Here is a 17,978-nt window from a genome sequence, read left to right as displayed (position 1 = left end):
GATGTTCATGGAATTATTACCCAGAATATGTAAAGAACTTTTACAAATCAACAATAAAAACACCAACAACTCAAAAGAAAAATGGACAAAGAATTCAAATTGGTAATACCCAGAGAAGGTAGCATGAACAGCCAGTAAATATATGGGAAAAAGGTGCTCAACAGCAGTCAGGAAAATGTGTACTAAAATAAAGAGGAACCATCAGAATGGTGTTTTTTTTTTAAAGGAGTTACCAGGGATTGAACCCACTACCTCATATATGGGAAGCAGGTGCTCAACCACTGAGCTACATCCACTCTTCAATGACAGTTGGTTTGTTTTGTTTTGTTTTGTTTTTAGGAGGCAGCAGAGATCGAACTCAGGACCTTGTACATGGGAAGCAGGTGCTCAACCACATGAGCTACATCTGCTCCCCAAGATTGGTGAAATTTTTAATCCAGGTATGGGGGTGATGAGGTTCCAAGGGACTTCTTATAACCTGCTGGTGGGCCTGCCAACGGGGACAAATGTTTTCAAGAGAAATTCCATTTCTAGGTATATTTCTTGGAGAAATGATAACTCTGTGCAAAGCGACAGGTCAAGAATAATTATCACAGTATTAGTCATAATAATGAAAAACTGGGCATACCCTGAGTTTGAATAGAAGATTGTATACATATATAATGGTATATTAATGATGGTATATATACATATATAATGGTATATTAAAGCAAAGTAATGTTGCACAGCAATAAAAATGAGTGAACTAAAGTCTCATGTGTCAACATGGGTAAATCTCAGAAGTTGAAATAAGCAAGCTGAAGGAGAAAATTGCAAAATATTACTAATACAAGGAAGTGGCTGTGGCTCAATCAGTTGGGCTCCCGTCTACCATATGGGAGGTCCTGGGTTCAAGTCCTGGGGCCTCCTTGTGAAAGCAGGCTTGCCCACATGCCGCGGAGTGCCACCAGTGCACAAGTGCCACAGAGAGCCAACTCAGCAAGGTGATACAACAAAAAGAGAGACAAGTAAAAACACAGAAGAGCGTGCAGCGAATGGACACAGAAAGCAGACAACAAGCAAGCCGCGAGGGGAAATAAATAAAAATAAAATATACAGACACACAGAAGAACGCACAGCGAATGAACACAGAGAGCAGACAGCAAGCAAGCCACAAGGGGAGAGTGGGAATATAAAATATATATATATATTACAAATACAATTCAAGAGCATACAAAATAATCCGTGTGCATATTTGTCACCACACTTGGCTGCCAAAGGTTTCTTTGTGTTTGTTTTCCTAGCACAGGGCTTAATATACAAGAAGTGCTCAAGAAACGTTGGCAAAGTAAGAGAAAATATGAACGAGGCCATTCATTCATACAACAGGCATAAAAGTGAAGAACCAGAGAGAGGGAACCCTCAAAACTGTACGTCAATTGGGTGAGGAACAAAAACTGATCAGCGTATCCCCTGGCCTCAGCGACAACGGAGAAGGACCCTGGAGAGGCGCTTCTTTAGGCTCTAGAAAATGAGCCAGACCTGGGAGTGAGGAAGGCAAGGTGCCCTTGAGGGAGAGCGGAGCTGGCGCTGCTTGTGTCCACACACGTGTGCTCGCAGACACTCACACGAGAGGCAGAGGGAAAGAGAGAGAGAGAAAGAGAGGGGGATGAAAGTGGCCACAGAGAGAAAAGAAAAAATACATCCAGTGAGCTTGGCTGGAAATTGACTTTCTATGACAAGGACCCACCTGATTTATTAGAGACAATTCTAAGAAAGAAGGAAGGCAGGGACCTTTACTTGTTTTCTTTTTCCCCACAGAAACATAAGGGGTCTGGCAGCAGCTTGAGGACAGAGGACCCTCCTCAGGCCAGCATGTGGCACTGTCACAGGGACACGGCATCACACTGTCCCCCCTGAGCCCTGCTGTCCCCCCGTAGTCCCTTTTGGTTCCAACTGGTCTCCCCAGCCCCCCTAAACCCTCCTGAACTGCCCTGGCCCCCCTTTCCCCTCATTCCCTCTGGATCCTCCTTGTCCCTGGGTCCTCCTGATCCCCCCAAACCCTCCTGCCCCCCACCAGGGCCGCAGCTCTCGACCCCCCTCCCCCCCGCCTACTCCAGCCTGCACTGGTGGCGACAGATGGACACACACTCTGTCCTTGTCACCACGGTCGGGCATCTGGCCCCCCGTCATGGATGACAACACGTCGCTCACAAGACGGGAAGGAGGAGGCGGCAAAGCCACCACGTAGCTTTGCAGTCACTGGTCTGTGCATAATTAAGCTGCACGGATGTCATTCTTTTAAGCATTTCCAGTCATTTGAAGAGATAAGGAAGAGCAAATGGGAGGTCTGGGGGGTGGCCTTTTAATTAGAATGATTTGCTGACAAAAGGGCTTTTAAATGAAATGCTTAAAAGCGCTGCTCACCAACCGCAGGCATTCTGTAAGCCAGGCTCCCCTGGAGGGAGCCCGGGGGATCTGACCTTGAACCTGCTTTCCCAGAACATAGTCTCACCCCGTAAGTGGCCTCCCAGGGAGGGGCACAGCGAGGAAGGGCAGGTGCGGATTCCCAAGGCTGGGATTCCCCGGGGCCTCATCCCTCCTGGAACTACCTCCTGGGTCAGATGAGTCCCCAGGGGCCATGTCCCTTGTCCCTCCACCCCAATTGATGCGTTAGTCGCTTCCTTAAAAGTGTACATTCAGGGAAGCGGCTGTGGCTCAGTCAGTTGGGCTCCCGTCTACCATCTGGGAGGCCCTGGGTTCGCGTCCCGGGGCCTCCTTGCAAAGGCAGGCTCGCCCCCACGCTGCGGAGTGCCGCCCAGCCCACCAGCGCCACAGAGAGGCAACTCTGCAGGGTGACACAACGAAAAGGGAGACAAGCAAAAACGCAGAAGAGCGCACAGCAAATGGGGACACAGAAAGCAGACAGCAAGCAAGCTGCAAGAGGGGAGGGGAAATAAAATGAATAAATACAGACACGGAAGAACACACAGCGAATGGACACAGAAAGCAGACAGCAAGCAAAAAAGCTGCAAGGGGGAGGATAAAAAAATGCACATTCACAGGTGCCGTCTGCCTCTGACCCTGACTCTCACAGCCACAATAGGGCAGATCCACCTCCGGGCTGAACTAGCTCCCTGACGGCCCAGCGGTGAGATGGGCCAATAGGTGTGCAGCATGCAGTGGAGCCAGAGAATTTCCAGGTCCACAGAAGTGTAGGTAAGTGAGCAAAAGGGAAAGGCAGGCGGGCACACGCCTCTTTTAAAGCCATGGTAACACCCGGAAAATGCTCCAAATAGCAAAACGGCCTCACCCAAAGAACCAAGCAAGCATCTTAAGCGTCCCAACGTGAACCTTTATTAGCTGGACTATAAAGGACACACAGGAGCCCACCTAGGTGGGTGGCAAATCAGCGCCGATGAACAAGCCTTGGGTACCCCGGCCCAGGGACGGTGACTCTGAGATTTGTCTCCTGTGGTCACGTCACAGGCAGGAAACTCCATCCTCACTCTTCAATGGAATATTTTCTCCCTCTTGGAGGGAGGGGTTTTGTTTGTCTTTACGCAGGTTGGTTTGCTGACCGGCACTCCAACTTCCATCCAATTTCTCGTTATATGAAAAGAGGCTTAGGAGGGTTTTGTTGCTACTGTTTTCATAATGAATTCTGCGGCCATCAATACTGCACCCGGGGAATTGTGTGTGTTTGTTTTTTCCCTCCTTGAACTTAAAACCACTGACATTATATTGTCCATTTATTTTCCAGACTCTCTGCCTTTCAAGATTCATTTGTGGGATTCAGATGTGGCTAAAGCGGTTGAGCTCCTGCTTCCCACATGGGAGGTCCCAGGTTCGGTTCCCGGTGCCTCCTAAAAACAAACAACAAGCAAACAAAAGGAAAAAATCAACCCAGGGGGGCTGCTGTAGCTCAGTGGTTGAGCGTCAGCTTTAATCCCCAGTCCCCGGTACCTCGAAAAAAATTTTTTTAAATTTGTAACAGATTGAGAAATGAACAAACATAAGGGGGATTGCAACCATGGACTAAAGTAGAAATTATTATCCTAGCAATGGAAAAACTTGTGTCCTTGATATAAAGGCAGAGGCAGGGGAAGGGAGAGGAAGTATGAGGACACATGGGGCATTTGGGGGGCCCTGGAATTGGCCTGCATGACATTGCAATGATGGATATAGGCCATTATACATTTTATTAAAACCCATAAAATTGTACAGTGCAAAGTGTAACCGTAATGTAAACTCTAGACCATCGTTAGTAGTTATGCTTCAGTATGTGTTCATCAGTTGTAACAAATGTCCCACACTAATGAGAGATGTTGTTAATAGCGGAAAGTGTGGGAAGGGAGGGGGTTAGGTACAGGGGAATCCCTTATATTTTTTATATAACATTTATGTAATCTAAAGTGTCTTTAACATAAAATTAAAATTAAAAAGGATGAATTTGTTCTGTGGTGAGAGCCATTCCATTAACGCATTTCAGAGATTCAGACCACTGCTCTTAGGAGAGTTTATTTTTCACTCAAATTCTAGCCTTTATTTGTATGCAGCAGACGGTTCATTTGGCCTCATCCTACTTGGCCTTACATGCATTTAATTCCTCACTTGCTAAGAGGTTTCTCAGAATGTGGACACATACAATTCAGACCATGTAAAATAAAACCCGTGTAAATAATGCAGCCACGGCAAATAATAAATGGGGACGATTTAGCAATATTAAAATCTCCCACTTGACAGGGGCTCCTGGAGGTAAACTACTTTCACCGAGGTTCTCATCAGCAACCAGGGAGAATATCATTTCCCACAAAGACCTGAGTCTTAGCCAAATAAAAGCAACCCACTCCCAAACATCCTGAAGTTCATTTCTAGTTGCGACCACCCCACCATTAACGAGATCGAAACCCAAAAGTCACGTGTCGAGACGTCTGAAATCACACTCGTTCTTCTATCCCAGGCCATTTCCACACGGGCCAAGCGTGGGGAGCTCTTTCAGGCCAAGCTGATCCACCCATTCATCTGAATCTCGGGAAAAAAGCCAAGGCCACAAAATCCCATCGATCGTTCACTGATGCCTGCCAGGTACACTGCGCTTAAGCCTGTGTCTGTGATGACAATGGCAACGATGAATGGCAGGAGAGAGCCAGCCACGAGCGCCGTCACGTGACTCTTCCTTTAACCTTTAACGGCCCCGTTCATTCCTCTCCGACATCTCCGTCCCGCCGTCACCGTGGCCACGGTCACATGTGGCTTCTCACGGTCCTCCGGTCCCTGGGAGCAGGGAGCAGGGAAGAATCGCTGGTTGTCACTCCCTGGCGGCCCATCGCTAGGCAAGCTGGCCTCGCATCCCTGGGTGGGTTTTGCTCACTGAAGCCGTCTCACCCAGCTTTACGAGTATCACAGAGCCGAGCCTGGGCCCACCTCGCCAGGTTTCAGAGCCCGGCGACCGCGGCAAGGTAGAGCCTTGGGATTCCAAGGGCGGCTCCACCACTTACTTCCTTGCTCACTTTGGGCAGGTGAGGCCTGGGGGCGGAGTGGGGGGTGGGACTGGGGGTGTATGGGAACCTCTTCTATTTTTTAAGGTAATATTTTGTGTGATCTACGTATCTTTAAAAAAAGGTAATTATAATTAATTAATTAATTAAATAGTAAAAAAGTAAAATAAAATAAACGCACAGGGAAGTGGATGTAGCTTAATCGATTGGGCTCCTGCCTACCATATGGGAGGCCCTGGGTTCACGTCCCAGGGACTCCTTGTGAAGGAAAGCAGGCCCATGCGCTGTGGAGAGCTAACGGCCCGTGCCCTCGGAGAGCTGGCACAGCAAGATGACACAACAAAGGGAGACAAGCAGACACAGAAGAACATGCAGCGAATGGAAACAGAGAGCAGACAGCAAGCAAGCTGCCAGGGGGGGAGGGATAAATAAATTTTAAAAATAATAAATGTTTAAAAAGTAAATAAATGCACAAAAAGACTGTTAACCTTTTTAACCAAAAGAGAAATGTATATTAAAACCCTAGAGAAGTGGACTTGGCCCAGTGGTTAGGGCATCCGTCTACCACATGGGAGGTCCGCGGTTCAAACCCCGGGCCTCCTTGACCCGTGTGGAGCTGGCCCATGCGCAGTGCTGATGCGCACAAGGAGTGCCGTGCCAAGCAGGGGTGTCCCCACGTAGGGGAGCCCCACGTGCAAGGGGTGCACCCCGTAAGGTGAGCCACCCAGCGCAAAAGAAAGTGCAGCCTGCCCAGGAATGGCACCGCACACACGGAGAGCTGACACAAGATGACGCAACAAAAAGAAACACAGATTCCCGTGCTGCCGACAACAACAGAAGCGGACAAAGAACACGCAGCAAATAGACACAGAGAACAGACGGCTGGGGCTGGGGGAGTGAAGGGGAGAGAAAGAAATAAATAAATCTTAAAAAAAAAAAACCCTAATAAAATATTGTCACTGGGAAAAAAAAAAAGCCATGCTGGAAGTGTGTTTGCATCGGGCATGCTAGGGCCAAAAACCCTCTGACCCTACATGTGTTCCAGCCAAGGCTCAGCTGCCTCGTCCCACGGGAACATAATAAGGCTTCCGGCATCGGCAGCTACAACCACCAGATGCGCCTGCCTGGTTCCAGCCTTTCTTGGGAAGCTCCCCATTCTTCCACTGCTCAGAAACCGTGTTCCGAAGATGACAGCTGTTTTGTTTTTGAGGTACCAGGGCCAGGGATTGAACCACTGAGCCACTGTGCCTCCCCTGAGGCGGCTTTTTCATTTGTTTGCTTGTTATTTTGGGGTTTGTTTTTGTTTTCATTTTGAGGAGGCACTGGGGACTGAACCCGGGACCTCCCGTGTGGGAAGCAGGCGCTCAACTCCTTGAGCCACATCCATTCCTGAAGAAGACAGTTTTTAAACGGTGTCTTTCAACTCACTGATGCAACCCTCAAGCTCTATTCCCAGCCCAGCCTAGGATGGCAGTGTTTTCTTTCTTTTTTTTACAGACACCCCATGGGAGGCCAGAAGCAAAGGATCTGACATAAGAGTGGCTTCCGTGCCTGTGAACACACAGACATGTCGACTAAAGGTCTGGCTGCTTTCTCCACCTTGTCTAGCAAGTGCAACCAACTTAGACAAACCACGTTCTGTGTAACTGAGAGAACCATGAACTAAACTGACAGCTGGCTTCTGCCTTTTTGTTCCTATTTTCATACTCCATGAGGACTTAACATTCTCACCACTGTTAAATGTGGCCCTATCCTGGACCGGAGAAGAAACTGTTAAAAAATGGACATGTAAGTTCACTGCTTTCTCTCAGTCCCACCATTAGGCACACAGTTGTCCAACAAACATTTTTTGAGCAAATAAATCAAGAATATAGGAGAGCAGAGGTGGCTCAAGCAATTGGGCACCCACCTCCCACATGGGAGGTCCCGAGTTCAATTCCCAGTGCCTCCTAAAGAAGATGAACAGACGCCACAATGAGCAGACACTGCATCCAGCAAGACGCCACACTCCAGCAGATGCCACAACCACCGCAAGTAGCAGATGCCACAACCAGCAGGGAGTGGAAGCGGCTCGAGTGGCTGGGCACCTGCCTCCCACATGGGAGGCCTTGGGTTCGATTCCCAGTGCCTCCTAAAGAAGATGAACAGATGACGAGCAGACAGATGAGGGAATTATCTCAAAGGGCAGGGGGGAATAAAAATTAATTTTTTTAAAAAAAACTTAAAAATAGAAATAAAAAAAAGAATATAGTGACATGCCAAGCTGTGCCTCTTCCAGGCACCCACAGAGCCCTTCCACATCATAAACAAAGTTTGCCTTTTCTTTCCACTGGCAGGGACCGTGATTATCCACATACCTCTATGCATACATAAACGAGCAATAACTCAAAACCATGGGTTAAAATGCTAAATGGGTTGTAAATCTGATGTGAGCAGGAAGAGCTGACAAGGGCCACACCAAAGCCCTCCAGGAAAAGGACACGCTCGCCAGAACACCTTGTGGACACCTCATCATCCAACCCAGGAAGAACACAGCAGCCCTACCTTTTGAAGACACGGGTCGATTTCCACTCACAAACCAGTGTCAGACCTCTCCTTCCCGGCCCGCCACGGGGCTAGGATGCTCCAGATGGACAGACCACTGGGCTGGGAAAAGCCCCTCCCCACCTACTCACAAACCCCCCCAGTCAGCCTGGCCGCACCCCGGGCGCATGTCAACTGGCAGGCTTCGATTTTGAAATTGCTAGGTAAGATCACAAGCCCTCTTTCACCAAGATGAAATAAATGCATGGGAAGAAAACCCTGGCGTTTATCCGAGAGCAATGGCATGGCCACCTTCCCCTCTGAGAAGACTTTCCAAAGCCTCCTGACTTGGACTGACAACGCCCCTAACAGATGGCAGCCAGATGCCCACTTTCTGTCCATCATCCCAGGACTATGTGGGCACTTCTCAGTGTAACCTAAAGATTTGAGAACCATGCACAGCAAGTGTGAGAATTAGGGAAGGAACCCATTTAAGGATTTCCAGAGAGCTAAAAGGGCTATCGTGGGGTTAACGAACATCAACCCTCTGTCAAAGCCCATTCCGAGCGATGACATTTCTTCCCCCATACTGGTGTCCTAGGACCCGCCCTTCCCTCCACTGCACGGCCTACGATTGGTTCTGTCAGCTGTCAATAAAGAAGCATATCCAGGTCAACATGGCGATCCACAGCCCTTTCCTGGCCTGGCTAGCAACCCCAACATGGCGGACCCACGGCCCTTTCCTGGCCTGGCTAGCAGCCCCAGCACCCCACTCTGATGTCTACCTTGTCCACTAGACTATCATTACTGATCATTCAAAGCCAAATGATATCCAGACTAAAATTACTCTTTTTCTTCTTGCACCATCTAGAAGGAAATATCCTTTTGCTACCCGGAAATCCGCTCTATTTCAACATCAGCTACCTTAGAAATGGCATTTACTGGGTGGAAAGAAATGAAAGCACAGCTCTGACAGATCAACCACTCACCCACCACAGTTAGGTCAGCTGAGGCTGCTGCCTCCTGCAGAGCCCACGTTAGGGAGATGGACCCCCCCAGAGCAGGCACTTGGGGAATGTGAGTCCTTTCCTTATTAACTGGTGACCCAGATAAAATGAAGCCAAGGACCCAACGCACAGCAGCAGGTGACACACCAAAAACAATATTAGTTCTGGGAAATTAGCAGATGATTGACGTCTTCTCTTCAGGTGGAAGCATTTGAGAATGTCATTATTGGCGAATTGGGGCGTTTTGCATATAGACATTTGACGTGCAGTGGAAAAGCATTCTCTCCTGTGGATTCAGATTCCACAAGGATGTGAGCGACTAGCTCTATATTGTCTGCTTCTGTACATACCCCAACTTCTCCACTTACTGACTGGGGGACCTTCAGCGAAGAGCACAGCCTTTTTATGACTCGATGTCTTTAACTGATAACCAGAGCATCCACCTCATAGCTTTGCTGTGAATATTAAATGAGTCAATGTGCATAATGTGATTGATAGGTGCCTGGCATATTTTAAGCACATAAGAATTATTTAGCTGTTATTAGTGTTGTTGTTACTATCGCTAACATTATCCTCTCAAATAATCTTTACAAAAGCCTTGAGAGCTGGTTATTGTTATCTCCACTTTATAGACAAGGAAACAGAAGCCCAGTAGGGTGAGGAAAATTATCTGGCCTCACATAGTTAGTGACGACGGCCCTGGCATTGGGCCCTGACTCTAAGCCCGTATTCTCCCCACCAGCCTCCCTCTGCAATGAGGTTTATAAATAAAAGTGTCCAACTCAGCAGAGGTGGCTTCTTTCCATTCCTAACCTCCAAGGCACATAATAATCACATGCAACATTCTTTTGATCAAAAAATAGCACCTCCAAGGAAGCTTACTTAAGGAGGGACAGTAATTGTTAGGCATTTAGTTCAGACAGGAAAATTCCTTTCAGGTCCTAATCTCTTGCTGAGAGCTGTAGTTTAGGAAGATTCCCACGATGGCAAGAAAGAACCTGGGGTCTGCTCCCTCCTCACTGCTGGAGACCTCAGTCCCTGTAGCAGTTTGACATAATTGATGAATTCCAAAAAGAAATATTGGATTATGTTTGTAATCTGGTCCATACCTGGGCATGATTAAGTTAAATTAGGGTGTGGCATCCCCACCCCTTGGTGGGTGGAGACTCACAGATAAAGGGCATGGCAAAGAACAGAGCTGGAGCTTTTGATGTGGGGATTCCTGATCTTAGCGTTTGACTCTGAAGATCTGGGAAGTCAGCACCCAGAGGAAAGAGAAGCCAGCCCGAGAAAGGAAGGAACCTTGAACCCAGAGAAAAGCAAGCCCCAGGAACGTAGGAACTCAGGAAGCCTGAACCCTCGCAGACATCAGCAGCCATCTTGCTCCAAATAGACTTTGGGGAAAGAAGTAACTTATGCTCTATGGCCTGGTGTCTGTAAGCTCCTACCCCAAATAAATGCCCTTTATGAAAACCAACCAATTTCTGGTATTTTGAATTAGCACTTCTTTGGCTGACTAATACAGTCCCAAAACCTACTCTCCTTCAAGTGATGATGTGGAAAATTATAAAAGAGAATGCATGTTAATGAAAAGTGTACTATAGAGCTGTGGTTTTTACCATCACCAGCCAGGTGCCCATAAAAACGTGCTTCCTATAACATAGGCTCAAAGTCAAAGCTGCTCAGTCTTTTCTAAAATGAACCTTTAACGGATGAGCGACTTTGACTGAAATTCCTCAGTATTTTCCATTCCTAGAAACCATGCACTAAAAAAGAGCGCAGAGATGTCCGGTTGCAGGCTTCAGCGTGCTTTCCTTCATTCTTCCTTGGGAATCCTGAAGCTCTGTACCCACATATTTCATCCTATGATCTCAAAAGTCTCCCTGAAGGCAAGGCAGATGGCTCTGGAGTTCACGGCCATGTCAGTTGGCCCTACTTTAGAGTTTGTGTTCCTGAGTGTGATGGAGCTGTACTCAGATGTGACCTTTCTACACATGCCTCTTCTCTCACTTTTACTGAACGTGTGGTTGGCGTTTGGGTTGGTGTATACTCAGGAGACCTGAATCTCGAACTGTCCACATGATGGCCAGGCCCTAGGCCTCAGCAGACTTGAGCTCCTGCCCTCTGGTTTCTTGGACTTACCCTGGCCAGCTGACAGGGAGGTGAAGAAGATCAACCACCACACCAGGGAGCCAAGAGTGCCTACAGCTGCAAGGAGGAGAATTGCCTCCATCATCCATGTCAAATCTAAACCTCCTCTTGACATAGATAGGGACTGGACATAGCCATCCCAGGTCCACAAGATAGAGGAATAGAGTATGGATTAGAGTGGACTTACTGGTGTTCTGCTGGGGAACTATTGTGATTAGTAAGGGAAGAAATTGTAGTAGTGATGTGGAGAGAGTGGCCACAGTGGCTGCTGATGGTCGGGAGAGGGAAGAATAGATATGGTGTGGGGGCATTTTCAGGATTTGGAGTTGTCCTAGGTGGTGCTGCAGGGACAGATGCTGGACGTTGTGTGTCCTGTCATGGCCCACTGATTGGACTGGGGGAGAGTGTGGACTACCATGTGAACCACTGTCCATGTGCTGCAGCGGTTCTCCAGAATGTATTCGCCGGGTACAGTGGATGTGCACAATGATGGAAGAGTTTGTTGATGTGGGAGGGGTAGCATGGGTGGGGTGGGAGGTATATGGGGACCTCATATTTTTTTAATGTAACATTTAAAAGAAAATAAAGAAAAAAAATTTTTTTTTAAAAGTCTCCCTGGAGAGTCCAGATGAGGCAATTCTTTTGTTTCCAGGCACCAGACCCCATTTTTCTTGGACTGCCTGGAAGTTGACAAGTGTAGAATGTTTGTCTTGGGGTACAGCAAAACCTGGGGGCAGAATGGTGCTCATTTCAAGGGAAGACGGAAGGACCTTCCTACTGTTGACTGCGTTGGGAGCCAATCAGAAGAAAAAGTAGTCCACCTTTTCCCACCTAAATAAACAAAACATGCACATTTCCCCTGGGAGGAGAACGGAAGATAAAGGGGATGATAAAGTGATTAAATGATGTGTTTACACCTCCCTCTCCATGTCTCCTCCCAGCATTTCTGATCAAAACCGCAATTTCTAGACTGCAGTCTTCTTGTTCATGGGAGTACTTTAAAAAGCTTTGGTCGAATCAGACTCGTACTTACTCTTTTTTTTTTTTTTTTGAATGTGTTGAACAAAATTCTAATATTCTAAATTTAATCAACATCCAGAAGGCTATTTTGACTATATACTGTATATTGGAAGGAAGAATCAATTATTTCCAAAATCACATTTTTTAAAAATTTATAACATGTAAAATTTATGGATTTGCCATACTTAGAATTGAAATTTACTTTGCATACTATTTATTTTATAGTTCATTTTATGTTAAGCTTTACTCCAGAGTTCAAATTTGAATATGCAAGTATGTTTCTTTTTGGAATTATAATGCTTAAGAGATCAAATATATCATGGAATTGAATGCTTCTTTTTTTTTTAACGTACTTACTCTTTTTCACACTCATGTTTATATGTTGACAAATATCCAAACCAATTATAACATTTAATTTGCCCAATAAAGGTAGTTCTTCCAAAAGAGAGATCTACCTTTAAGGTTTAAAAAAAAAAATACATACCTATTTTCCAGCTCTATACCTAAAACTTTTACTAAAATCATTCCAAACCTTCTCGCTATGACTTTTGAAATCTGACTTTTACATAAAGGCAGGCAGCACACCCAATCCTATTAGTTTTAAGTCTTTCTGAACCTATCATGGTTAAGCTCAGAAATAATCAAGTTATTACCATTCAATATATGCACTTATGGATAATAATTGCTGCTTAGTATACACATAATCAAGCCCACTTATTGTGGTTCAGCTAAAAGAAATAGAAAAAAAAAACGATTTAATAAAACAGCAACTCAAACACAGCATTTAGGAAAAATGATTTGTTTACCTCTGTTGGTTTGTAGCAATCTATGAGGGCTTCCTAGAATCAAATACACAGAAGGTCAGTTTTATTATTTTAAAATGCAATATCATTTTAAAAGTGAAATTGAAATCACTTCGTCTTTATTATGTTCATCACGGTAAATCAAGCTCTTCTACTGACCATCTAGATTCATACTTTTGTAGGCCAGCGCCAGTTGGTCATCTGAAGATATAAAAAGCTGTGCCCTTAACACACACGGATGCCTTATCTTCAGAACACACACACGCAACCTACATAGACAGTTTTTTGAACAGGAGAAAATGAATTTTTCATATTACCGTAGCATTGTAAACAAAATCTGCCCCTTGACCAAGTTATGGCCAAGGTTATCTCAAAGAATAACCTTGCTGAGGAGAAGAGAGGTTATCTTAAAGAAAGCTGGAGATATTGCAGTATCTACCAGGTTGCTGCTTGCAGAGAGAGATGACGTCACTCCAGAAGGCAGGTCAGCCTTCATCAGGGAGCAAATCTCCCACCCCAGGGTCCTCCCATGAACTGACTGCAACCAGCGAGGTGCAAATGGTTTTCCACCCGCCCACCTGGCCAAAGACTCTTACTCCTCTTTATCCACACGCACATGCACACACACGCCCCCTCCCTTTTGCTGCCAACATGCTTCACAGTAAACTGGAGAGACTCAGAGGTGAGACATGTGAATCATACTGCACATGGGGGTCTCTGGCCACTGTCCAGCCCCCGGCAGGTGTGGACCACAACCTCTGCAAGGCATCAGGGCCCCATCTGGGGACCGAAGGGCTGTAACCCGAAGATAACCTAGAGCTCCTTTCAAATTCTCCTTTTCGAGAAGGTCTTTCATGACGCTACATTCTGGAGCCTGCTTTATCTTATTGGGTGTGTTGGGTTTTTTTAACTTTTATAACTAGGATGCTCTTAGTTGAGAGCAATTAAATCTACCAATGAAAAATGACCATTAAAATGAAACTGTTCACCACTCAGAGGACACCCGCAATTATTGACACATTAAACACATTAATACATTAAAATGTTCCCTCTGGTTGCCTTTCGTGTCCCCTGGCTATTGGTAATAAATAACAACCATTCACAGTAATTATCAGTGAAAATGAACCATGGCGAGGTCAAAGGTAAATTGGCTTAGAGACTCTCAAATGCAGATGTGCAAATGATAGATTTGACCTCCTCTGGGAAGGGAAATAAATAGTTCATTGCTCTAGACTATGGAAACATTAAACATCTCAACATCCACTGATGTACTAAAATGCTCTAAAGCGAAAGTCCTCTGATAGAAGACACCTTATTAAATAGAATTATGTTACAAACACACTTACATAGGAATTAATTTTGTATATAGGGATACGATCCAAAACTGGGAGACCAGAGCCCTGGTCTGGTGTGGTCCCTCTCCTTGTCATACAATGTGGCACTTCTCTCTCTGGCAAATGGACCTTCCTTTGGGGGCAGAACCAGCTCTGTCTCCCAAGGAGCTGAGGCTGGAGAAACTCATGCTCACAAGGTCTTCAAGAACTGAGTGAGGGTGAGAATGGCCTTGTCATCAGAGGCAGAGTTCATGACGGTGAACCCTTAGCACCGCCTGCTCCCCTCTCTGCAAACTGCCCGTGTCCCGATGCCCACATGCCACAGGGCAGAATCGATTCATGCCACGCTTTGGAGACCTGAGAGCAAGAGAGCAGGCACCGCCAAAAGGCCACGGGTGGCAAACGTGGCTTACCTGTAATTTTAAAGCTCTCTCTTCTTCACTGTCTGCATCAAGGAGATCATCAATGTCAATTTCTACATCTGGCATTTCTTCTTCCTAGGGGGAAGGAGTTGGGGAGGGGAAGGAAGACATTTTATTTAGTAAGAAGTGAAATTGCACTCAACTAGTTTAGTGGAATTAAATAAATGAATATAGGTCCACAGCATATAAGGTCCCTCTACTGCCCACCACCAAGGCCGGTTCAGCTGACACTAGTTCCCATGTAGGTGGCAGTCAGTAAGCCTCCCCCTAATATGTCCCTACTGTTCCCCCAAAAAAGCCCAGTCACTTGCATTCAGTGTTTATACTTTGCATGGCTATGGGTAAGTATTTACGTCATGGTTTATTGGAGTCAGCCATCAAGCAGAGGAAGCAAGATTCAGAGCCTGCTTGAGGAATCACACAGCTATGGGGAGAGCAGTGTCTGAAGTGGACTTGGCCCAGTGGTTAGGGCATCTGTCTACCACATGGGAGGTCCACGGTTCAAACCCCGGACCTCCTTGACCCGTGTGGAGCTGGCCCACGCGCAGTGCTGATGCACGCAAGAAGTGCCCTGCCATGCAGGGGTGTCCCCTGCATAGGGGAGCCCCACGCACAAGGAGTGCGCCCGGTAAGAAGAGCCGCCCAGCACGAAAGAAAGCGCAGCCTGCCCAGGAATGGCGCCGCACACACGGAGAGCTGACATAACAAGATGACGCAACAAAAAGAAACACAGATTCCTGTGCCGCTGACAACAACAGAAGTGGACAAAGAAGAAGATGCAGCAAATAGACACAGAGAACAGACAACCAGGGTGGGGGAGATAAGGGGAGAGAGATAAATAAATAAATCTTTTTTTTTTAAACGCAACCACCATTTAAAAAAAAAAAGAAAAAGAAAATTGTACAGTCTAAAATATAAACCATAATGTAAACCCAAATGGAACCATGTTTGAAAGCTATTGTTTCAATATCTGTGCATCAGCTACAGCAAGTATAATATGGACATGTAAAAAGATCATTGCTGGGGAAGGAAAAAAGTGTTTGATATTGGATATGTGGGAATACCATATATTGTATATGTGAATTACTGTGATCTAAAACTTTTGTGAAGACAAACTTAATAATTAGGAAAAAAAAGAAAAAGAAAGGATGTAGACACTGAGGAAGAAATGAAAGAAACTGCCTTGCCACTGTACATACGGGGCAACACCTATTGCAGTGATGAAAGACAAACCGTCAAAAGCAAAGCCTTTTCATTTTTTGATCCCCCAGTTTATTTTTACTTTATTTAATTTTTCTAAATTAGTATGTGTTCTACAGCTAACCTTGAAGAAGTTTTGGCGTTGTGGTTTTCGAGCTCCACGTGCACACCTTAGCACCTCCCTGGAAGCAGCAATGGAAGTGGTCGCAATCTCCAGCTCAAAGAAGGGGTGGCAAAGTACCCCAGGATTAAATGCCGTGGAGACTGTGGCAGGCGGAGGAGAAACTCAGGATGGAGGATGGGGTGGCACGGGGCAAGCACCAGCCTGCCACGACTTCCCAGAAAATTCACTGCAAGAACAGTCAACCGTTCTGATATCCAACCTTGGCATGCACTTACTCGGGAAAGCGGGCAAAGGACGTACGTAAAAAGCACAGGCAAACCGAGTCCTTGGGATTACGCACTTTCTATGAAAATATCTAAAATTCATGTTTTCGTTTCAGTGACAATGCAGGAAGCTTTCTGTAAGGAAGCAAATTGTAAGAATGTTCCAGATGACCAGCCTATGACCGAGCTGTGCCATGACCAACCCTGTCTACACGATAATGTCCTGAGCAAATGAGAAAAAGGGCAAAGGGCAGATTTAATATATAAATGATTCCTTCATGCCAAGAGAGGCCAGAAGACTCCCCTTGAAAGACGCTGAGCTGCCGCAGTGCATTCCTTGTTCCCATTGCGAAAGGAATGGAACCAGCCATCACTATAAATTAATGGTGTGAATTTGAGTTATACGGGTTGTGCAGTTAAAGTTTACTTGGCAATCTTCATTTGATTTTATAACTGGAAGGACCATACGCATGAGGAGTTTATTCCTGGTTTTAAGTGGCACATATTTAAATAATATTACACTATTAAAAATTTTAATCAGCCCTGACATCTGTAAGAAGAGCTTTTCCACTCAGAGAGCGGCCCAGCCTACCCCAAGGCACATCGCTGTGAAATAGCAGCTCACAGGGGGGAAGGGAGGATCCTGGAAGCTTCCAGAAAGAAAGCGGCTCAACCCATGGAGGCTGGAGAATCCATGTCATCAGACTTCCAACAGTGACATGGGGAGCCAGAGGCCCAGGGGGTAACGACTCCAAAATCCTGAGAAATCTCAATGCCCCTCAGGTAGGCAATCAAGAGTTAGGGGGAAACATGGACATTTTTTTTTTGCAATTTTTTTTGTCTTTGTTTATTTTTTTAATATTACATTAAAAAAATATGAGGTCCCCATAAACCCCCCACCCCCTCACCCCACTCCTCCCCCCATAACAACAACCTCCTCCATCATCATGATACATTCATTGCACTTGGTGAATACATCTCTGAGCACCGCTGCACCTCATGGTCAATGGTCCACACCATAACCCACACTCTCCCCCAGTCCACCCAGTGGGCCATGGGAGGACATACAATGTCCGGTAACTGTCCCTGCAGCACTGCCCAGGACAATGCCAAGTCCTGAAAACGCCCCCACATCTCATCTCTTCCTCCCACTCCCCGCCCCCAGCAGCCACCATGGCCACTTTCTCCACACCAAGGCCACATGGAAACACGGACATTTGAAGGCACGGTGGATCTTAAAGAGTCACCGCCCATGTCTGAGAAGGTGTGCTCCAGCCAAACTAAGGAAAGTCGCCCTCACTTAGGACTAAGGCCAGGGGGCAGGTATTAAAATCCAGACTGGGAGTGGACTGTGAGACACCAAGAGGTGACAAACAAAGGCAGTGGAGGCGTATGGGAAGGGGAAGCTGAATGAGAGTCGCAGAGGCCGACCCCAGAGAATAACGTCTGCAGAGTGTCTGGGCCGTGGCATGGGACCTGGGGAAGGCAGCCTCACCTAGAACTAAAATGGAGTCCACAGACCCTGGGGCGAATGGCTTGAGCCCACATTACCACCATTTCCCTAATGCACACTTGTTTTAAAAGTTAAATAACCCCCAGTGGCTGAGGCTTGCTCAGAGCCAAACAGTACAACTCCCTGTCTTAGTTTGCC

General features: G+C 46.4%; 1 protein-coding gene across 1 annotated transcript in view; it reads right to left on the bottom strand.

The window, feature by feature from the left end:
* PPP1R14C (protein phosphatase 1 regulatory inhibitor subunit 14C) overlaps positions 1-17,978 on the bottom strand; it is an 83,609-nt gene that overhangs the window by 11,809 nt on the left and 53,822 nt on the right. Inside the window, exons 2-3 of the mRNA XM_058289544.1 lie at positions 14,732-14,815; positions 12,988-13,020 (exon numbers count right to left, since the gene is read on the bottom strand). Of these exons, the coding sequence (XP_058145527.1) occupies positions 12,988-13,020; positions 14,732-14,815 (117 nt within the window). The remainder of the gene's footprint in view (positions 1-12,987; positions 13,021-14,731; positions 14,816-17,978) is intronic.

This window comes from Dasypus novemcinctus, chromosome 28 (genome assembly GCF_030445035.2).
Source record: "Dasypus novemcinctus isolate mDasNov1 chromosome 28, mDasNov1.1.hap2, whole genome shotgun sequence".
NCBI lineage: Eukaryota > Metazoa > Chordata > Mammalia > Cingulata > Dasypodidae > Dasypus > Dasypus novemcinctus.
Note: the sequence above shows the minus strand (reverse complement) of the source record. Positions and strands in the feature narration are given on the sequence as shown.